Source organism: Leptonychotes weddellii, chromosome 11, assembly GCF_054177405.1.
Source record: "Leptonychotes weddellii isolate Sample4059 chromosome 11, ASM5417740v2, whole genome shotgun sequence".
In the NCBI taxonomy this organism is placed as follows: domain Eukaryota; kingdom Metazoa; phylum Chordata; class Mammalia; order Carnivora; family Phocidae; genus Leptonychotes; species Leptonychotes weddellii.
The window spans coordinates 24,858,626-24,882,310 of record NC_138379.1 but is presented as its reverse complement, the minus strand read 5'-3'; the positions used below and the strand labels follow the sequence as shown (position 1 = coordinate 24,882,310).

The following is a 23,685-nucleotide window of genomic DNA, read 5'->3' as shown; positions in this document are numbered from 1 at the left end:
GCTTCCTCATCTACCAAATGGGAATATTAACACCTGCCTTACTGGTTTCACTGAAAGTGAAGCAAGTTGGTAAGTATGAAAGGACTTTGAAAAGTTATCGGTTGCTAAGATCATCTACAAGAAATAATTAAGTTGAACATCTTTTCTAGAAAAAAACTATTAAAACTGAAAAAAAAAAAAAAACCCAACCCACCTTCAATCGGTATAGGTTTTCTCTTAATTTTCGAATGAGAACATTCTAAGGGAAGTGTAAAGACGAGGGAGGAATTAGATCTCCTCATCCTTCACAGGCTCCTACCCCACCACTCCCCTACCCTCCTCCCCAGCCCGAGAACTGTCACCAACCACCAAAGGACTGGGAGCAGGGTAGGGTAAGCGGAGGAAGCCCGGGGCGAAGAGGGGGGTGGTGCTCGCTGAGGGAGAGGAGAGACGCCACAGTCTCGGACTTGGAACTAGAGGGAGTTAGAATGAGGCGAAGGACACCTTTTTCCAAAGCTCGGGCACTTACTGCTTGTAACTCCTTGGAAGCGAAGACTGGTTACTATAGCGACCGCGTCCAGGAGGGCGGAGCGCCCCTTGCGTTCGGTGCCTCGGCCACAAGGGCTCGACTAGAAACGTGGTCACGTCAGGGCAATGACTTCCGGCGGAAGGAGAAGCCGGTTCCGGGTTTTGGCCGACTTCAGGCGAGGAGTGGGTGATGAGGACTCTAGGAGTTTGGTAAGTTCGATATCGAGTAAGGCCAGGAGAGGGTAGCCGTTTGTGGGTGGGCGGTACAGCCGAAATGAATACAGTGGGTTCCTAAGTCTCGATTTGAGCCCTAGCCGCACCCCCCCGCCTTGAAGTTCACAGCTGTGGGAAGAGGTTGCTTGATTTCTGGGGCTCCTGGCGAGGTCTCTTCGGTAGTCTAGAGAGCTGGAGTATTCTCCTCTGAGCAGTTTCAGGAGCTCTTTCTTTGTAAACGCCAGTAACCGAGGGACTCATGTTGTCTACCTGCCCGAGCTGTTTCCCGTATTATTCTTTTAAGGTAATCTGGAAGAAATGTGAACTGGAAACACTAAGAGGGAATGCTCCCAAATTCATTTTAATTCTTTGCTGTTTTGTTTTGCTTTCAACATTTTTTAAATTCTGTCAACATTTATTAAATTCCTCTATTGTGTTTAGTGAGTATTTACTATGTGCGGCTTTTACCACGAGACAAGCAGAAATACCTTCTTAGAGGGCATCCACCGCTCGCGTTCATTTTCGAATTGTTTTCTTAATGCTATTGTAATTCATTAATTTAAGGTACAAGCGTGTATCATGAAACGTGAAACAGATTTCCCATACTTGTCTGTATACTTACACATGAAATTGTTGGGGCGTTTTCAATGAAAATACATCCTTCATCACGTTTGCGTTATAATCCTGATTTACTCAACTATTAAAGAACTTAGGAAACTACTTGCTTATTTCTTCGATCCTGCAAACTGTAATGAATTGTCATCAATATTTTTATTCAGCTGATCTGAGAAGGCCCACTTCTTGTTCAATGGATGATGGCAGTTGAGCAGATACCAAAAAAGGATTGGTACAGCATTCTGGGGGCAGACCCATCTGCAAGTGTGTCAGACCTAAAACAAAAGTATCAAAAACTCATATTAATGGTAAGTCATTTCTTAAAGATTTAAATCATGGGGGGGTAAACAGGTTTTTTTATGTGACCTGAGATTTAGGTTTCTGTAAAATGAATGGGAATATCAAAGCAGGAATTAGGATATTAATGTGATTAATTGAAAGTTTCAGTAATATTGTAAAAAAAATTTTTTTTTAAATTTGAGGTGGGAAAACATGGTGGTTTGGAGCAGGAGATCTTATTCATGCTGATTGATTTAGAATCCTGATTCTACCACTAACTGTGGGAACTTGGGACAAATTACTTTCCCCTGTATGTGCCTCAGAGAGAATTAAATGAAATAGTCCAAGTAAAATGCTTAGAAGTATGTCATGTAATAAGCAGTGTTAGTATCCTGTAGCCACTAGCTACATGGTGTCTGTTGATCACTTGAAATGTGGCTAGTCCAAAATGAAATTTATTATAAATGTAAAATGCATTTGAAGACTTAGTATAAAAAGAGAATATAAAATAATGTAAACTTTATGTTGATTACATCTTGAGGTAATAATATTTTGGGTTTATTGTTATTTTGCATATTTTGTACATAATATACGCACATATATTTGCATATAGTATAATTATATTATCAAAATGGATTTAATCTGCTTTTTACTTTTTTAACAAAGCATATGGCTTACATTTATAGTTTGTGTTATGTTTTTATTGAATGGTGCCAATTTAAGCCATTTATACACTGTTTTTCATGTGACTCCATTCTTTGGTGAAATGAGTTGTGGTATTTATATAGTATCTTTCTGAACTGTTTAATTTTTTTCAACCTATATTGTGATGTGTCTTAAGTCAATATCAGTAACTCTATAATGGTTTCCCGTTAACCCAGTTTACAAAAGGGGTAGAGGACCATTACTTATACAGCATTAGTTGTTTCTGTAGTTTTTGTCAAATAGATCTGAGATTTTGCCAAAACTATTAGTGTTTATTGTGAGAGATGTGGATGTTTTACCATCAGGAATGTATTAATATCCCTTCTTTAGGTAATAAGCTGACTAAATGATGTTAAGATTTCTTTTATCTCAGAATTTTTAGGATTTCTCTAGACTTGATTGAAATTTTTTTCCTACTACTGAATCATACTTGTGCCTCGTTTAAACAGAGATGAGGCTGGAGAAGTAGACTGGGTCTAGATCATGCAGGCCTTGTAGGCCACGTTGACCTTTAATTTGTCAAGGAGAAGGAATTTACATTTAATATGGTAGCATCAGTCAAACACCAAAGTGAATCAATCATTTTGCATACCCTTCTGTAACATATCAGAGAGTCCCATTTGCTCTAAATCTTCACCAACATTTGATGCTATTTGTCTCTTTCGTCTATTGGGAGTTTCTCAGTTTTGCCACCATTAACATTTTGGACAGGATAATTCTTTGTTATGTGGGGCTGTCCTGTGCCTTGTAGGATGTTTAGCAACATTCTAGATGCCCGTAACAACTAAAAATGTCTCCTGGTGGTCAAAATTGTAAACCTCCCCATCCCATTGAGAACCACTGCACAATTCTGTATTTATAGTGATCTCTCAAGTGGTTTTATTTTGTATTTCTCTGATTAATGATTTTAAGCACTTTTAAATGTTATTTTTAGTCATTTGTATAATTATCTTTTCTGAAGTGTCTTTTTAAAAAATTAAGTACATTCTTGATCTTGTGTATACATTGTGTATATTTTCTCCTAGGTGTTTTTTGATAAGCAGATTTTTGTTTTGATGAAATACAATTTATCACATTTGTTTTTTGATTACTGCTTTCTGTGTCTTTAAGAAGGTCATGAAAATACTGTTTTTTTTCTATAAGCTTATAGTTTGCTTTTACCTTTAGACCTCTGACTCTTTTGTGTATGGTGTGAGGGGAGAGGTCATGTTTTTTTTTCCCTCAGTATGGATATCCAACTGTTCACTTACTGCAGAGATTTTCTTCTCTGCATTATATTGTCAATGTCTTGGCAGTGAGGGTTTATTTCTAGATTCTATTTTGTTTGGTATATTTGTCTGTCCTTTTACTAATACCTCTGTCTTGATTATTATAGTTTTACAGTCTGTTTCAAAGTCATGTGAAGTTAAGTTCTTTAATTTTATCCTTCTTTTCAAGTTTATTTTGGTTATTTTAGTTTGCTTGCATTTCCACAGAAATTTAGAATCAGCTCCTAAGTTTCCATTTAAAGAAATCCTGCTTGAATTTTAATTGTGACTGTATTGAATATATATCCATTTGTCGGAATGGACATTTAACAATATTGTGTCTTCTAATCCATGAATATATTATGTCTCTGCATTACATAAATTATCTTTAATTTCTCTCAGAAATATTTTAGAACTTCCAGTATAGTACTACACTTCATATTTATTTCTAGTTTTTGGTGTTTTTGGTTCTATTGTAAATGGTATTTTACAATACCGGGGAGGAACAGAGAGGAGAGAGAGAATCTCAAGCAGACTCCCTGCTGAGCGTGGAGCCTGTCCTCTTGTGGGGCTTGATCCCATGATCATGAGATCATGACTGATCCAAAAAATCAAGTCAGGTGCTTAACCAACTTGGCAGTTTCTGTTTGTTCATTTGTTTCTAGATTCTGCATATAAGTGAAGTCATATAGTGAAGTTCCAGAGGGGAGGGGGTTGGGGGGATGGGTTAGCCTGGTGATGGGTATTAAAGAGGGCACGTTCTGCATGGAGCACTGGGTGTTATGCACAAACAATGAAGGGCATGCCCCTTCTGTAAGTGTAATAGACACTTATGGATGTAATTATTGACAGTGTTTGGGTTCAAATCAGTAATCTTCTTTTTTACCCCTTTGGATTTGTCCTGTCTACTTTTTCCTCTGTTTTGCCTTTCTTACCATCTTTTGGGTAAATCAAGTATGCTTTATTATTCTGTGTTATTTCCTTTGTTGAATTTTCTATTATGCTTCTCTGTGTGTTTTTTAGTGATTTTTCTAGAGATTAAATATAATAAGTTGTCAAAGTTTACCTTCAAAAAAATGTTATTACTCCACAGTGTAAGAACATTACAACAGCACACTTCATTTACTATCCTCCTTCCCCTTTGTTTTTACTTTCAAAGTTAAGATACGCTGTAAACTCTGGAGTATAATGCTATTTTAAATATTTCTACTCAGTATTCTTGTAAAGAGATTTATTGGTATGTATTATGTATCATATTTTTTTTAATGATGTTTCTATGTGGTATTACCTTTTTTCCATCTATGGAATTTTTTGCCTTCATTTTGGAAAGATTTTTTATTTCCACTGGCTGGAGAACTGTAGATTGACAAGAGTTTGTTGGGTTTTTTTTTCCTTTTAAAAGCTTGTTTTAGATTGTTTCTGATGAGAATTCAGCTATTAATTCATATCCTCGTTCCCTTCTTTTTAATGTATCTTTTTATCTCTGGTTACATTCAAGATTTTCTCTTTATCTTTTGGTTTTAGTGGTTTCTCTGTCATGTGCCTAAAATGTGGGGGGTTTTTGTGTTTATCTTTCCTAGGCTTAACTGAGTTTCTTGGATTTGCGGTTGATGCCTTCTTTTTGCTGCTTTTGGAATATTTTCAGCCATTATGTCTTCACATTTTTTTTCCTGCTCCATTCTTCCTCTCTTTTCCTTTTGGGATTCTAATTACATATTAGATTGTACCACAGTTATTGATGCGCTATTCTTTTTTCCCCTAGTCTTTTTTTCTGTTTGTATTTCAGTTTGCATAATTTCACTGAACCTGTCTTCATTTCACTGTCTCTACTGTGTCCATCTGCTGATAAACTCATTAAAGAAATTCTTAATCTCTGTTATCTAATTTTCATATCTGGCATTTCTCCTGTCTCCTTTTTTTGTATGGTTTTCCTATGTCTTCCATCTTTTCACACATATTATGTACCACTTCCACCAGCTCATCTAATATACTTAACTGTAGTTATTTTATTTATTTTATTATTTTTTTTTAACTAGTTATTTTAAAGTCCTTGTCTGATAAGTCTAACATCTAACCCAGAGATGGTCTATATCCTTTCTTGATGGTGGACCACATTTTCTTGGTTCTTTGCATTGTCTTACCATTTTTTATTGAATGACAAAAATTGTTTGCAAATGAAAAGTAGACATAGAAGTAAATACTATCTGTACTCCTAGGCATGGGCATGCCCCTTCTGTAAGGCAGTTTGTGTGGTGCACAAGTTAAGTCAGTCTAGCCTGTAATTGAGCTGAGTTCTGGTTGTCGTTGCTTTAGTGATTCATTTCACCACAGGCTTCAGATGATTTGAGCAGGATCAGCACCATCCCTTTAGCAGAGCTTGAGTCCCGTCAGGATTTGTCTCAGCTTTCCTGTCCTGTCTGTGGACTTCAGCAGACCCCCTGCATGTGAAGAATGGTGTCTCTCAGTCTCTTCCAGTTTTCCTGTCTCTCTTTTAGTTATGGATGACTGTTGCCTGGTATTTAGAGTGAAGTCTGTATTCCTTGGAGGGTTTCTCTCAGTTCTCCAGGACTGCTCTCTAACTTCAGTGGGCCACTTGTGCCAGTGCCTCATGAGGTGACTCTTGGCTCACCCGCCCTATCTCTGTTCTTTCTTGTGAGCACTTGGCAAACGCCTGTGGGATAGAATTGGTGGGCGGGTACAGTCTCTATACCTTTGGGTGCCCGGGAACTCTAAATTGTCATGCCAGTCTGTAGTCGGCCTTTAAAATTGATTAAAAGTTTGTTTTCTTTCTTATCTATGTCTGTGATGGCTTCCTACTCCTGCTGCTGTGCCAAAGATAAAACTAGTGACAGGTTTCTTCTCTTCTGGGGAGGGTCTTTTCGCTTTGAATTTGGATTCATTGGGTTTCTTTGAATTCTCAGTTCCCTATTTTAAAAACAAAACAAAACAAAAAAACTGAGTTTGTGGGGTATCTGGCTGGTTCTCCTGGATTATTCCTATCAGCATTAAAACGTACCATTATTTCTCCCATCTTTGAAAAAACAAAACGTTTTTCTCAACCCATTTCTGCCACTTGTTGCCCCAAGTCAGTGTTCTTTGTAGCAGAAACAGCATTTCAAAATGTTGTTTCTACTTCCTTTCTTCAGTTTCTCTCTTCCCAGCTCTTTTAAACCTACTCTGGTGAGGCTTCGCTCCCACCACTACTGAAACTGCTCTTATCAAGATTGCCAGTGATACCTTTAAGGGGAAAAAACACAGTCCTGTGTTTTTCCTCTACCCGCACACAATTCTTCTGTCACCAGATGTGTGGATTTTCCACACATCAAGCAATTTCCTGCAACACCAGCAGGATTTCCCATTATTCTCTTCAATTCTGACATTACCTGGAGATAGAATCAGATATACCACAAAGTTAAGGGCTTACTCCCCCAAGACTGCCCTCACTCGAGATGCCAATCACAAATCCCAGGTTGTTTTTTTTTTAAAGATTTTATTTATTTATTCGAGAGAGAGAGAGAATGAGAGACAGAGAGCACGAGAGGGAAGAGGATCAGAGGGAGAAGCAGACCCCCCGCCGAGCAGGGAGCCTGACGTGGGACTCGATCCCGGGACTCCAGGATCATGACCTGAGCTGAAGGCAGTCGCTTAACCAACTGAGCCACCCAGGCGCCCAAATCCCAGGTTGTTACATGTACTTCTGACTGACAGAACTTCTGACTGAACCCCTTATAAATTAGAGTTCCCAGACATCTTCCTTGAGTTTGATAATTTGCTAGAATGGCTCACGGAACTCAGGGAAATAATTATGTTTACCGGTTTATTGTATAATAAAGGATATGATAAAGGATACAGACGAACAACCAGATGAAGTGGTACATAGTACAGGAGCTTGTGCCCTAGTGGAGTTGGGGTATGCTATCCTCCCGGCCTGTAGGTGTGTGTTCACCAATTCAGGTACTTTCTGAACCCTGTGCTGCTATTAGGAATTTTATGTAGGCTTCATCAGGTTGGCATGATTGATCATTACTCCATTTCCACTCCTTTTCCCTTCTCTGGAGAGTGGAGGGTGGGCCAAGCTTCAAGTTATGGCTCAGACTTTCTGGTGAGCAGCCCCCATCCAGGAGGCCACCAGGAGTCACCCTATTAGAACAAAGACACTCCAATCACCTAGAGGATTCCAAAGGATTTAAGAATTCAAGGCCAGAAACTGGAGGCAGAGACTTGTGTATATATTTTCTATTATTTCACAGTATCCATGTTGCTAAAACCAGTGGTCAATACTTGGTCTTTGATTTATTACTGAGATGACCATTTATCCTGCTTTTCCCAGAGTAGTTGTGGTTTATGCTTGTTGTCCTGGCATAAATAATAGCTCCCTTTTTTATTTTTTGAAGTGTCAAAGTTTAGATTGTAAATTTATTTTAAAGAGATTTTTTTTGTAGGTGTATATAGTTGTGTAAATTATTACCACAATTAAAATATGGAACATTTCCATAATGTTAAAAAGTTTCCTTGTGCCTTTTGATCCCCTGATGCCTACAGTTTTTACCAGCTGGGCAGATGATTCTGGTGCAGAGGGGGGTGTGGGACCACTGTACTGTGTTAAAGTGTCTACAAATGTGAGGAACAGAAGTCCCAGAGAAGGAGGGTTAAAGTGAGAAAAGGAAAAAAAAAAAAAAAAAAAAGACACTTAAAAGGAAGAATGATTGGCCCAACTGTCTCCAGATAAGCTTTGCTGTACTGGCTCCTTACGGAGAGATGGAATGTGGAGGAGAGAACTTTCCAGACCAAACTCAGTTTTAAAAAAAGAAAAAAACAAAATTTCTCCTCCTAACTTGGTTTCCTTCTAAGCTACATAGAGCTGAAGGCTTCTGAGCAAAGTTGATGTGGATGACTGGGTAAATTGCTTTGGGCTAGAGAGGTCGGGCTACTAGGTACTTTTGGTAAGCTGTGGAAGAAGCTTTGGAAAGGGGGAAAAACACTGTGGCTGGGCATTCCAAGGATGGGACCCTCTTCCTACAGGTATACACCACTTTGTTAAGTGATAAATTTGAACTGTCAACCTTACTTATATAACAGCAGCATTTGACACAATTTATCACATATTATTCTTTGATATATTTTCTTCACTTGTCTTCTAGGACATGATATTTTCCTAGCTTACCTCCTACTAAACTATCTCTGGTAAGTAGGAGGTACTCAAAATAATATTTGTTCAATGAGTGAACTGTGTGAATGTAGTCATCATTATATTTTAATTCCTCCATTGATTTTGTATTTGTAATTTCTAGCAATTCTACTGAATTTCTGTGTGTGTGTGTGTGTGTGTGTGTGGCCTCCTGTTACTGTTTTACAAATAAGATATCTTTCTAAGGTTAATAAAGTTCTTTTTTTAAAGTTTTCTTCTTTTTCTTCGAGTTTTTTTTTTTAAGATTTTATTTATTTATTTGACAGAGAGAGACACAGTGAGAGAGGGACATAAGCAGGGGGAGTGGGAGAGGGAGAAGCAGGCTTTCCGCTGAGCAGGGAGCCCAATGCAGGGCTCGATCCTAGGACCCTGGGATCATGACTTGAGCCGAAGGCAGACGCTTAATGACTGAGCCACCCAGGCGCCCCTCTTCGAGTTTTTGTTTTTGTCTCTTTTGTTTTTGTTATAGAGGTTCCTTTCTCTATATTTGGTGATCATTGGTCATCTGTTCATCTTTAAGAATGAAATATTCCACTTTCCGCTGCTTCATTATTAGTGTATAGGAACACAACAGATTTCTGTACATTAATTTTGTATCCTGGGACTTTATTGAGTTCATTTATCAGTTCTAGGAGTTTTTTGGTGGGGTCTTTAGGGTTTTCTATATATAGTATCATGTCATCTGGAAATAGAGTTTTACTTCTTCTTTACCAATTTGGATGCCTTTTGTCTCTTTATGTTGTCTAATTGCTGTGGCTAGGACTTCCAGTACTATGTTGAATAAAAATGGTGAGAGTGGACATTCTTGTCTTGTTCCTGACTATAGGGAAAAAGCTGTCAGTTTTTCACCATTAAGTATGATGTTGGCTGTGGGTTTTTCAATAAGGCCTTTATTATGTTGAGGTATGTTCTCTCTAGACCTAACTTTGCAGAGGGCTTTTAATGATGAAAGAAGTTAAAGATGGTGCAAAGAAATGGAAAGACATTCCATGCTCATGGGTTGGAAGAACAAATATTGTTAAAATGTCCATACTACCCAAAGCATTCTACATATTTAATGCAATCCCTATAAAAATACCAACAGCATTTTTCTCAGAACTAGAACAAACGTTCCTAAGATATGTATGGAACCACAAAGGACCTTGAATAGCCAAAGCAAACTTTAAAAAGAAAAGCAGAACTGGTGGAGGTATCACAATTCCAGATTTCAAGTTATATTATAAAGCAGTGGTAATTAAAACAGTATATGGTGCTGGCATAAAAAGAGACACATAGATCAATGGAAAAGAACAGAAAATCCAGAAATAAACCCATAATTACATGGTCAGTTAATCTTCAGCAAAGGAGGAAAAGACAGTCTCTCCAACAGTGTGGGGAAAAGTGGACAATCGCATGCAAAAGAATGAAACTGGACCACTTTCTTTCACCATACACAAAAATAAACTCAAAAGACCTAAGTGTGAGACCTGAAACCATAAAGATCCATGTAGAGAGTATAGGCAGTAATTGTTCTGACATCAGCCATAGCAACATTTTTCTAGATATGTCTCCTGAGGCAAGGGAGATAAAAGCAAAAATAAAATGTTGGGACTACATCAAAATAAAAAGCTTCTGCACAGTGAAGGAAATAATCGGCAAAACTAAAAGGCAGTCTACTGATGGGAGAAGATATTTGCAAATGATATATCTGATAAAGGTTTAGTATCCAGAATACAAAAAGAACTGATATAACTCAATATCCAAAAACTGTATAATCCAGTTAAGAAATGGGCAGAAGACATGAACAGACATTTTTCCAAAGAAGACATGCAGATGGCCAACAGACACATGAAAAGGTATTCCACATCACTCCTCATCAGGGAAATGCAAATCAAAACTGCAGTGAGGTATCACCTCACACTTAACAGAATGTCTAATAAAATCAACAACGCAAGAACCAACAGGTGTTGGCAAGGATGTGGAGAAAAAGGAACCCTCTTGCACTGTTGGTGGGAATGCAAACTGGTGCATCCACTGTGGAAAACAGTATGGAGGTTCCTCCAAAAATTAGTAATAGAACAACCCTGTGATTCAGTAACCATGCTACTGGGTATTTACCCAAAGAATACAAAAACACTAATTCAAAGGGATATGTGCACGCCTATTTATTGAAGCATTATTTAAAACAGCCAAACTATGGAAGCAGCCCAAGTGTCTATCAATAAATGAACAGATAAAGAAAATGTGGTGTATATGCACATGGAATATTATTCAGTCATAAAAAATAATGAAATCTTACCATTTGCAACAACATGGCTAGCACTAGAGAGTATATCATGCTAAGGGAAAGAAATCAAATATCACATTATCTCATTCATATGTGGATTTTAAGAAACAAAACAAATGAGCAAAGAAAAAAGGCAAACCAAGAAACAGACTTTTTTTTTTTATAGAATTACTAGTTTATTTTTTTAAAAGATTTTATTTATTTGACAGAGCGAGAGAGAGCACATGTAGGCAGAGCAGCAGCAGAGGGAGAGGGAGAAGCAGGCTTCCTGCTGAGCAGGGAGCTCGATGCGGGGCTTGATCCCAGGACCCTGGGATCATGACCTGAGCTGAAGGCAGACTCGTAACCGACAGCTACCCAGACGCCCCTAGTTTATTTTTTTTTTAAAGATTTTTTATTTATTTATTTGACAGAGACACAGCAAGAGAGGGAACACAAGCAGGGGGAGTGGGAGAGGGAGAAGCAGGCTTCCTGCTGAGCAGGGAGCCTGACGCGGAGCTCGATCCCAGGACCCTGAAGCTGAAGGCAGATGTTTAACAACTGAGCCACCCAGCGCCCCAAGAAACAGACTCTTAACTATAGGGAACAAATTGATAGTTACCAGAGGGGAGGTGGGTGGGGGGGATGGGGATTAAATAGTATACTTATGCTGAAAAATAAATAAAATAAAATGATACAAAAAATTTTTTAAAAAAGAATGAAATGTTCCAAGCTTATTTGGAGGTTCCTATGCATAACTGGGGGCTTTGATAAGGTAGAGTCAGTTATTTTGTTGGATGACCCCAAATGTACAGCATCTGAATTCATTCCTCAGAGGGGAATTCTCAAATCTTCTGCCTGAGAAGATGGGAACATGGGCTCATATTGCTCCATGTGTTAACTTTCCTTTTTCCTTTTGTTCTCAGTGCAACATTTTATTCTACCCCTCAACCTGATATATCCAAATCAGAACATTCTCTGATCTGTCTCCACACAGTAAACCTCTGGTTTTTCTGCTGTGGTAGGAGAGAGGAGATATCGGGCTTTATGGTGAGGAGGAGAGCTGGAGGTCTGGTTACATCTTCTAAAGTCTCAACCAGTCTTCCTTGTTAGTCCTGCTCTCAGGAGCAGAGGTACTTAAAGCCTTCAGTTCCTCAGTTTGTCTGGTCTCTTTGGGAATGAGCTTGCCTCTTAATTGTCTCTTGCTTCAGGTTTAGGTTTCAGTTTTCTCAGGTACACCGAATGGTTGGTGACCATATATTGATCAGTTTTCTATCTTCTCAAATTTTGGTGTCTCTCATCTGCTTTTTCTCTTTTTTCCTCTTGTATTTGTTCTTATGCATTAATGCTTTTGCCTTTAAGAAATTAGTACTCCTTTGCAGGTATTTTAGTGGAGTTCTGGGAGGGAATAAGGATAAATGTATGTATGAATTTGTCATTTGGTGGGAGCCCTGAACTATTTTCATTTCCCTTTAGGGGCCAGATACCCTTCCTCTGCTATGTGCCTTTGCATTTGCTGCTATCTCTCCCTGATTCACTGTGCCTCTTCCCCTACCTCAGCCTATTAACTCTTAATGCATTGTTTCAAAATTATCTTAGTTTTAACCCTGCCTCCTCTGATTCCCCGCATGTCCCCCTTCCATGTGCATACCTTCCCTGAGTAGAAGTGCATTTACTATTATTTCTGTAGGACAGGAGAGGTATAGCTGGCAAGTAAGGAGAACAAGGATAGCTGGAGCATGATAAAATGTTTGTTCCTGTGTTCCTTTTAGAAGACTGGAGAGACTTGAGCATGTTTAAATTTTCTGGGAAGTAGCCAAGAGAAGGCTTGGGATTGAAGTTATGGGAGAGAACAATCCCTGACAGAAAGCATAAGGGCATGGGATCTGAAGCATAGGTGGAAAGATTAGCTTTCGGTAAGAACAATGTGTCCATTGTTACAGGACAAAAGGATGAGAGGATGGATACAAGAGCAGGTTCTTTTGTCGGTGTGGTTGCAGGAGGTGTGGTTGCAGGAAGTCGATCAGCTCTTATGTGGTGGTTTCTTTTTTTCTCTGTGAAGAAGACAGAGTTATCTGTTGAGAGAAGATGAGAAAGGAAGTAGAGCAGCAAATTATAGGAGAGAGGATTTTAACTGGCATTATTCTGGGAAGGCTCCCTATAGGTAACTGTGTATGCTTTATGTCTCACCACAGCACTAACTGTACAAAGGGCACCCAAAGTTATAAAGAAGCACCAAAAACAGTCAGCCTCACATCTTGGCCTCCTTTAGCCTGGGTTATGGTGACTTCGGTCCCATATTACAGCTTAGCACAGCAATTTGTAATTACGGTCATTGGTTAAATTATGTTTAGTGTTTTCTGTTCAAGAAGACAAGGAAGTATGTAGTAATAAATATGTAACTGGTAGCATGTGTATTGTCCTTTATAGATTGTCCTTCACAGTTTACAAATGCTTTCACATCTTATGTTTTTATCCTCTCGGCAGTCCCATACGGTAGGTAATATTATTTGTTTGCAGTTGAGGAAAACTGAGGCTTAGTTACAGTTAAGTGGTTTGTGTGAAACACACAATGAGTAAGGGTTAAAATCTAGACTTGATCACATATTCTCTGTCTCTAGACTCTCTCCCATTATATCAGATCTCATAATTGCCATCCAGAAGGGTTTATGGTTGTTTAAAGGCATCATTTTCAGTGTTCTGGATATCCATGGAACTCCTTATTCATGTACAGGTAATAAAGTGTTACAGAAGGTCAGACATAATTACAACTCTGTTTTAATTATGAAGGGATCTAGGTGATAGATGAATGAAGCTTATCTTCCCTATTCTCTTTGTGTAAGTTTAGAGTTTCTAATAGAGTTGAGAAAAAGAAAATTATAAGGGGAAACCATACTATTTATCGTGTTTATCAGATTTTTTTTTTCAAAAACAGACTTTAAAGTTTATATTCTTTCCAATTTGAATTACCCTTTTTTTTTTCTCAGTCTGTGTTTTTCAACGATGTCACAAAACAATTGGGAGAATAAAATTGCATTTGACAAATACCATTCTGTACCTAATTTTGTAAAGAGGCACATTTATTACGTGTACTTTTCCAAGTTCAGAAGACTTCGAATTTAACACCTCCTACATAATTAGTTGTGGGATAAAATATTGCTAAATCGTAGGCTGATAAGTTTACAGTGTATGTTGATTTAATAAATACTGTTTCCTTTTCTCAGTTTTTGTAAATGTAGTGCTTATTCAAGGTCCCAATTCTGTAAAAATTCTTACTGACTAATTAAGATATTTTAGAATGCTTTAATAAATATAGATATATATAAATGTAAAGTGCAGAATTAGCCCGAAAGACATTTATTTCACATTCCATTAAGTCTGTTACCTAATAATTTACTATATAAAAATAAAGGCAATTGAATCAGTATTTCCCAGCAGCATTTTATTAATAGGGGCTTTACTAATTAATAAAAGTGTGCTGCCCTTGTTGTCTTCTTATGAACCATTTTTAAAAATATATTTTAGTTTTCTACTAATATAAGTTGAATAATAATCCACTGCTTTGAAATGGTGTAGGACCGAGAATGATTAGTTATATTCCCATAGTTGTTGTAGTTATGCATGTGAAAATTGCTGTTTACTAAAGATAAAGCTTCCCCCCCCCCCGCTTTGTCAAATTGAAAATTGGGGTCTTTTCACATTGATGTTGATAATATTACAGGATACCTTTCAACTGGAAAAGAATTATTATGTTAGAAAATTATATGCTGCTGTTACAATATGTTCCATAATCTTAAAGAAAATCCATGTAATTTGAGGCAGGAGTGTGCAGGGGAGGCTCTTACTCTTAATATTGGAAGGGTATAAAATGTCACTTAATACTTATGTGGGCATTCAGAGGTTCTCTTTTGATTACAAGTGATTATATATATAGATTAGCATTAAACTAGTTATGTAATACATTTTAGGATCTTGAAAAAGAAGGTAGAAAGGATACCTGTGCTATACATGGAGGAAAATGACCACAATCGAAAACAAGAGACCTAAGGACAATTTTTTTTTTTAAGATTTTATTTATTTATTTGACAGAGAGAGACACAGTGAGAGAGGGAACACAAGCAAGGGGAGTGGGAGTGGGAGAAGTAGGCTTCCCGCTGAGCAGGGAGCCCGATGAGGGGCTCAATCCCAGGACCCCGGGATCATGACCTGAGCCGAAGGCAGACGCTTAAAGACTGAGCCACACAGGCGCTCCAACTAAGGACAATTCTTAAAATAGGTCTTTTGACTGCATTACAGAGCAAAGTGATCTTGACTATAGGAAGGGCATTAAGAGAAATTTTGTGAAAAATCTGGGGGTATTGTAAGTAAAAATCAGAAGGGTATAACTTGTAATGAACAGTATAATTTTTGCTAATGTGGTTAACTGTTTAGCATCATCGGAGTGTCATATAAGATGCAAGATATTTAACTTAGGTATCTCATGGAGACTCTATTATAAACTACTATTTTCCATGATAAAAATAGTAGGAATAAGACATTTTAAGTAAACATTTAAGTAATGATTTTAGCTAATTCATAGCACTATGTATTAGGCCCTCTTCTAATCATTTTATGTGCATTTACTCATTTAACTCTGTGACGTGAGATATCATTATTATCCCTAACATTTAGATGAGAAACTGAAATTAAATAACACACTGGTTGTTGGCAAGATACTATGACACACTCTATATATACTTAGAAAACTAGTTAAATAAAAAAGGAAAGAACCTTTTCAGTGTATTTTTAAGAATCTTTCTACTGCTTACATGCCACAATAATAGATTATATCTTTAGAGAAAAGATAGCATTTATGTTAAAGGTACAGAATAGTGAAGGGTTAAAAATGTGGGCTCCTGGGTTTGAATTCTCAGAGTGCCACATACTAGTTCTGTGACTCTGAGCCAGTTCCATAACCTTGGGTCTTGTTTCCTTGTCTGCAAAATAGATGTGAATTGTCATTTACTCATAACAAGTATTTACTGAACACCTACTATATGCAAGCGCTACTCTTAGGCATTTAGTAACTATCGTATAGGGTAGTTATAAGGATTTAAATGAGTTACATACATAAAACATCTAAAACAATATTTGGCATATGGTAAATGCATGGTTATTATTTTATAGTTGTGTATAATAATTCAGCATCGAAGGCTGATGCTTTACTGATTTTTTTTTAGCACAGTGAAAATAACACTTTTTATTTATTTATTTATTTATTAAAAGATTTTATTTATTTATTTGACAGAGAGAGAGATAGTGAGAGCAGGAACACAAGCAGGGGGAGTGGGAGAGGGAGAAGCAGGCTTCCCGCCTGAGCAGGGAGCCAGATGTGGGGCTCAATCCCAGGACCCTCGGATCATGACCTGAGCCAAAGGCAGACGCTTAACAACTGAGCCACCCATGCGCCCCCGAAAATAACACTTTAATCTTTTTTATTAGCTTAGGGTTATCGTAAGTTTTTGTACTGTAAAAATGCAGGCATAAATGGTTGGGGACATAGTGAAAAATGTCAGATGTCAGTTTGTTTATCTGTTAAAGTAAAGATGAAGAATGTGTATCTATAGATGGCTGCATATTTGCAGAACTAATTAGACAATCAAATGAAAACAACTTTCTCTCAGACTAGACTTCTGTATTGTCATTTTCACCCTCTTTTTTAGAAAAGATTTATTTATTTGAGAGAGAGAAAGAGAGACAGCACTTGTGTTCTGGGGGAAGGCCATAGGAAGAGAGAGACCCAAGGAGACTCCCCACTGAGCGTGGAGCCCAATGCAGGGCTCAATTCCACAGCCCTGAGATCATGACCTGAGCCAAAATCAAGAGTCAGGACACAACCTACTAAAGCCTCCCAGGTGCCCCTCATTTTCACCCTCTTTGGATTGTCCGCATTCTCTAAAACATTATTTCCAGACTGTGAAAACATTGTACCACATTGGCCTTCTTGTCAGCTTCAATTTTTATTAAATCATTGTTCATTGATGGTGTATCAAGGAGAATTCCTCCTCATTTTGGGAACTCGTGCCTCTGTTTTTTGACCTTACTCTACACCAAAGCCTAAGATTTGGCTCTTCTTGCTAGAAGACATAACACACATGACCCAGATTTTCTTTGAATTCAGTGCTACTATAGAGACAGGTAGCATTAAAAATAAATCATTCAATAGTTGCCTGGGTCTGAGGTTAACGGAAGGGATTGACTGCAGAGAGGTGTAAGGAAGCTTTAGGATGATATGATGGAACTATATCTTGATTTTGGTGTTGTTACATGACTATAATTATTAAAATTCAGATAACTACACTTGAAATGGGTAAATCTTATTGTGTGTAAATTGTCCCTCAATGACAAAGGAAACAAAATGAATCTTTAGAAGTATGAGATGGAAATCCCTTAAAACGAATTAGTATCCATCCTTCTAATGACATGGCTCATTGTGAAATGTTAAAACTACTTTTGAGAAAATGTACAACAGTCAATCATACTGGCTCCAAAAATCTTTTTTGATTAGAATATAGTTGTAAATATGGGTTTTAATCTTTTCAGTGAGACCTCCTCTTACATAAATCATAAATACCTAAAGTATGGTCTATTTTAGTATTATTTAAGTGTGGTACACATTATTGGTGTTATGCAAAAATAACTGTAGATGGTACACAGGTGAACAGTTTTTATATGAACAGTTACCTTTACTAGGAAATACTTTATAAATACATATATGTATCACAGCAAATACCTGGTTTTAGGTTGAAGCTAAATAATAAAATGAGATAATTTAAAGTCTATTTCTCTAAAAGAGTAAATGAGAGTATTAATAATATGAGACTATATTATAAATTTTGAAGATAATATAAGAATAATTGAAGTTTTGGAATCCCTAGTCTATACTACAGATCCAGGAGTCACAGTCATGTGGAGCAGTACTTAGCATTTTTTTTTAATTTAACTGTGAAAAACATTAAGAAAACTGAGATACAAGTTTCTCAGGAAGCATTCATATTTGTGCTTTGAGTTTAGTGCTTGAGGTTTTTGTGCTTTGAGGTTAAAGTTAGTTTTAAACTTTCCTCCATTTGTAGATGGTAGCAAAGCTCTATCATAGGTGCAATATTATACTTCTTACCTAGTATGGCAATAGTATTGAGCACTGCAGTGTTTTGTCATGAATTGATATAATTGCACAATGTTTTGTGTACTTATTTTTTTTCTTATTTATTTATTCATAGTTTCAGAGGTGGAATTTAGTGATTCATCAGTTGCATACAACACCCAATGCTTATTACTTCAAGTGCCCACCTTAATGCCCATCCCCCAATTACCCCATCCCCCTGCCACCTCCCCTCCAGCAACCCTCAGTTTGTTTCCTATAGTTAAGAGACTTATGGATTGTCTCCCTGGTTTCATGTTATTTTATTTTTCCCTCCATCCCCTGTGTTCATCTGTTTTGTTTCTTAAATTCCACATATGAGTGAAATCATATGGTATTTGTCTTTCTCTGACTTATTTCATTTAGCATAATACCCTCTAGTTCCATCCACGTCATTGCAAATGGCAAGATCTCTTGCTTTTTGATGGCTGAGTAGTATTCCATTACACACGCACGCACACACGCACACACACACACACACACCATATCTTCTTTATTCATCTGTCGATGGACATCTGGGCTCTTTCCATGTTTTGGCTATTGTGGACATTGCTGCTGTAAACATTGGGGTGCATGTGCCCCTTTGAATCATTATGTTTGTATCCTTTGGATAAATTCCTAGTAGTGCAATTGCTGCGTTGTAGGGTAGCTCTATTTTTAACTTTTTGAGGAACCTCCATACTTTTTTCCAGAGTGGCTGCACCAGCTTGCGTTCCCACTATCACTGTAAGAGGGTTTCCCTTTCTCTGCATCCTCGCCAACATCTGTTGTCTCCTGAGTTGTTAATTTTAGCCATTCTGACTGGTGTGAGGTAGTATCTCCTTGTGGTTTTCCTGCATATTTTCTTTAAGAGTGTAGCAGGCTGTGTCATATTTCAGAAAAAAAATTATTTTAACAAGTGAATAAAATAAAAGATTTAGCACAGAGTTTCTTTTCAGCTCAGGAGATGTTGTTACCCATCATGTAATATTGTACTATTCGGAAAACCTGTGTTTTTCTAAGTTAAAAAGAAAAATGTCTCAAAGGCAATTAGCTTGATTAGGTTGATTGTTGGCTAAATTCATCATGTTTCTGCTGTTAACTCCTTTACTGTGGATGGTTGACGTATATAGGGCTGCTATATTCCTATATTGAGTATCTCCCTACTGTTACCCTCTTGTTGAAATTTCCCTCTTTCCTCCTCCTCAGCTGGGTCTCTTCTCTATTACTACTAATCTTTGAACTATTTCTCATTACTCCTATTGTTATTTCTCATCTTTAGTCATTATTTCTTTTGCCTTTTTTTTTTTTTTGGCTGTTGCCTTTCTTTTCCCTGTTTTATTTTTGTGTCTTTTCTCTCCTTTTGCATTTTTTTCTCCCATGCATCTTTGTCATTAGTTGATTTACAAAGGTCACTGTCAACTCATGGTAATGCATCTTCTGATTTTGAACTTCAGGGGATGATATTACCTTCAATTTTTGATTCTTCTGGTTGTGCGTTGATGAGCTTAGAGGCTTTTTGTAACTTTCTGGTTCTCTTACAGGTACGATAAGTATGAGAATTATTTATTGTATATTGTTTCTAAAAGGCATGTAGTCTGAAGCATGACTTCTTTTCTAGGAGTTTATGGATTAGTAGGTAGTGTCAGAGGGCAAGGAATGCTCAGGAAGTTGATGAGAATCATTGTACTGGCCCTCAGGGTGCATTGGTGGCAAGTGAGAGGATTTATAAGAGCTGTAGTAGAGGATGAGGCAGTGAATATTGTGTTGTAAGTCAAATTGTTGAAGACTTTGACACAGGCTAGAAAGTTGGAACTTTAGTCCATAGGTCCTGAGGATGTTTCTGAGAAAGATTAGATCTGTACTTTACCAGGTAATACTGATAACTGTAAATAAGATGTTGTAGTGGGAGGAAACTTGAAGCAGAGAGAATATTGCCTTTGCAACAATTAAGCCAAGAGGTAATGAGGACTGAACCATTCATTGTATTAGTATTGGGAGTAAAATGGAAGAGAGACGAAAAAGAATATGGAGGTAGATTCAGTGATGGATTGAGTATGTCAGGAAGTGGGGAGTTGAAAATGAATTTGTGAATTTTGAGTTTAATCTTAAGGAGGCAGGTGATGTTCTTTGCTAAGTAAGATAAGGAGCAGAAGAAGAGAAATTTCCTGGGAAAGATGTTTGGTCTTTAAAGAGCAGGCTGAGAGTGATTTGTCAGTGGAAGATTTCCATTTATGAGGCCATGTGAAAGTTTCCAGTTGGCAGGTGGGAGTGCAGCTATAACTCAAGAGAGGTCAAGGTGAAAAGCCATACCTTAGGCATTGACTCCATAAGATTTACCCCGGGACCAAGGAGGTGGGAATATAGTGTGTGACAGCTTCCTAGGACAGAACCTTGGGGAATGGCTCTTCACGGAGAAACTAAAAAGTGGTGGCCAGAGATAATAGTAGTCTAACTAGGAGACTGGAATATTACTAAAGTCAAGGAAAAGAGAAGGTGTGGCCAGCAGTTTGAAATATCATTTAGAGGGGCCAAGAAGGCTGCTAGCTGAAACAGTCCATTAGGTGTAGCAGCTGAAAACATTTGGCAACCATGAAGAGCTAAACAAAACAGAATAGCAGCTGAAATTAGATAGAATTTGTAGGCTGTCTTAAAGGACAAATCAAATATAACCACCTGCGGCCCTTGGAATCGCAATTTGATAACAGCTTTAGCTGAATGTTTTAAAAATTGAAGGTTGGATAAATTGGCTCTACTCTTTCAAAGAATATGTAATCTGACCTAGTGTGTTATATAATAGAAATGGGTGAAATTTACACCAGAAACTTGGTGGAAGATGTAAAAGATGGCAGTGTGGTATTGTGGAAACCTGAACTCTTATCATGCATTGTTATTAATAAATGACATATACTTCCCCCAGTTCCTGGGGAGTATAAAAATAGGTTATTTAAGAAGCTCATCATGGGGTGCTATATGTCAGTGATGAATCACGAAATTCTACTCCTGAAACCAATATTACACTGTATGTTAACTAACTAGATTTAAATAAAAACCTGGGGGGAGAAAAAAGCTCATCATGGAATCTAAAATAAACCAAACTCATAGTCTTGGAAACAGAGATTGATGCTTGCTAGAGGTAGGGTTGGAGGGTGGGTAGAGTGGGTGAAGGTGGTCAAATAGAACAAACTTCTAATTATAAGACAAATTCTGGGGATGTAATGTACAGCATAATGACTATAATTAGCAATAGAATTGTATATTTTAAAAGTTGCTAAGAGAGTAGATGTTAAAAGTTCTTGCCACAAACAAAACAAACCAAAAAACTGTGTGACGTGATGGATGTGTTAACTAATCTTATTGTAATTATTTCACAATTTATAAATATGTCATGTTGGCATATATATATATAATGGAATATTACTTGGCCATAAAAAATGAAATTTTGCTATTTGTAAGACGTGAATACTAGAGAGTATTATGCTAAGCAGAATAAGTCAGAGAAGCAAATACCATGTGATTGTGGAATTTAAGAAACAAAAATGATAAAACATGGGGGAGCAGAGGGGCAAGCCAGAAAACACTCTTTTTTTTTTAAATGTTAGCCATTATTATTATTTTTTTAAAGATTTTATTTATTTATTTGACAGAGAGATAGAGAGAGCACAGATAGAATGGCAGGCAGAGGGAGAGGGAGAAGCAGGCTCTCCACTGTGCAGTGAGCCCGATGCGGGGCTCGATCCCAGGGCCCCGGGATCATGACCTGAGCCGAAGGCAGACGCTCAACCAACTGAGCCACTCAGGCACCCCAGAAAACAGACTCTTAACAATAGGGAACAAACTGAGGGTTACTAGAGGGGAGGTGGGCAGGGGGATGGGCTAAATGGGTGATGGGTATTAAGGAGGGCACTTGTGATGAACACTGGGTGTTGTATGTAAGTGATGAATCACTAAATTCTATACCTGAAACTAATGTTACACTCTATGTTAACTAACTGGAATTTAAATAAAACCTCGAAAAAGAAGAACATAAATATGTCACATCATCATTGTGTACTTTAATACAGTGTTACATGTTAATTACATTTTAATGAAACAGGGAGGAAGAAAAAAAGAAATTCATCCTTCCTTACTCTCCCTATTTCCACTAAAATCATGCTTGGCTAAGTAAAAGTCACATCAACTTCATGGACTGGAGTTTCATCTGTAAAAATGAGCTGCTTATACTCTGTTACTTTCTAAAGCCAGCTCTGTGGGGCCCCTGGGTGGCTCAGTCGGTTAGGCGTCCAACTCTCGATGTTGGCTTTGGTCACAATCTCAGGGTCGTGAAACTGAGCCCCATGTTGGGCTCCACGATGAGTGTGGTGCTTGCTTAAGGTTCTCTCTCTCCCCCTCTACCCCTCCCTCACCACTCATGCTTTCTCGCTCTCTCTTTCTCTCTCCCAAAAAGAAGGCTCTAGAATTTGTTTCTTCTGTAGTTTTTTCCTATATCTTCAGTTGTCATCTAGTTGACTCCCCAGATCTGAGAATTTTTTCCTAGTTTATCATACTGTAACTTTCTTTTGGTGAACCAGGATTGTTCTTTTGACTCATAATGCATGTAGCTAGATCAAATAGTCTTGAGACTGCTGTGATAATCTGTCTCTAGTTTGCCACTTGTTTAAGATAAAAAAATATTCCCTTCATAGGCTTGCCTGAAATTCTATCACTGAACAATCCTTTTTTTTTTTTTAAAGATTTTATTTATTTATTTGAGACAGAGAGAATGAGAGAGAGAGCACATGAGAGGGGGGAGGGTGAGAGGGAGAAGCAGGCTCCCCGCTGAGCAGGAAGCCTGATGCGGGACTCGATCCAGGGACTCCAGGATCATGACCTGAGCCGAAGGCAGTCGCTCAACCAACTGAGCCACCCAGGCACCCACTGAACAATCCTTTTAAAATTTAATCTGGGTATAAGTGCCTCACAGTTTGTTTTTGTAGACAATGAAAGAAGTAAATCTCAAAATAACTTTCTAATTATGATCTGACTTGTGTAGCTGATAGAAAATCCATGAAGGAGTGATTTAGGGCATTGTTATATTTATATCATAGCCTGGCTTAAAAGAATCCTAGAATTTCAGATATTCTAACTAAAAGAATTATAGAATGTAAGAAGATAAAGGGACCTTTATGACAGAAGACTGTTAGATTGGAGAAATGAAATAGAACAAAGATACACACTATAAATACTCAAAATCAAATAATATGATGAAGTTATAGATGAAAAATCATTTTCAAAACTTGTATAAAATGATAATGCTAAAGAAAAATTGAAATGGGGAAAGTAAATGTTTTGTTTTAAAATACATTTACATTTAGAATTTACTTATGATTTGGTGTATATTATTTTCATTTATGCCAAGATAAGAAAAATTAAAAAAAAGACATTTTGCCCAGTGCTTCGCAAATGAAGTAATATCACACATTTGTTAAAGTGTTGAAATTCACTAGAGTATTGTTGTCCCACTGTTTCTTTTATCTATATAAAATAG

The 23,685-nt window shown here is 37.5% G+C and overlaps 2 protein-coding genes across 7 annotated transcripts in view; one reads left to right on the top strand and one right to left on the bottom strand.

Annotated features, from left to right (window-relative positions):
- LOC102744272 (doublecortin domain-containing protein 1) overlaps nucleotides 1-755 on the bottom strand; it is a 99,375-nt gene extending 98,620 nt beyond the window's left edge. Inside the window, exon 1 of the mRNA XM_006728927.3 lies at nucleotides 509-755. The gene's annotated coding sequence lies outside the window, so the exon portion shown is untranslated. The remainder of the gene's footprint in view (nucleotides 1-508) is intronic.
- Nucleotides 559-23,685, top strand: part of DNAJC24 (DnaJ heat shock protein family (Hsp40) member C24) — a 65,513-nt gene continuing 42,386 nt past the window's right edge. For 5 of the 6 annotated variants that reach the window (XM_081798425.1, XM_081798422.1, XM_081798421.1 and 2 more), the window contains exons 1-2: nucleotides 559-717; nucleotides 1,500-1,643. In XM_081798425.1, coding sequence (XP_081654551.1) covers nucleotides 1,533-1,643 — 111 coding nt within the window. In that variant the 5' untranslated portion in view covers nucleotides 559-717; nucleotides 1,500-1,532. Of the gene's footprint in view, nucleotides 718-1,499; nucleotides 1,644-23,685 lie in introns of those variants that run through there. The other variant, XM_081798426.1, reaches the window with a different exon arrangement.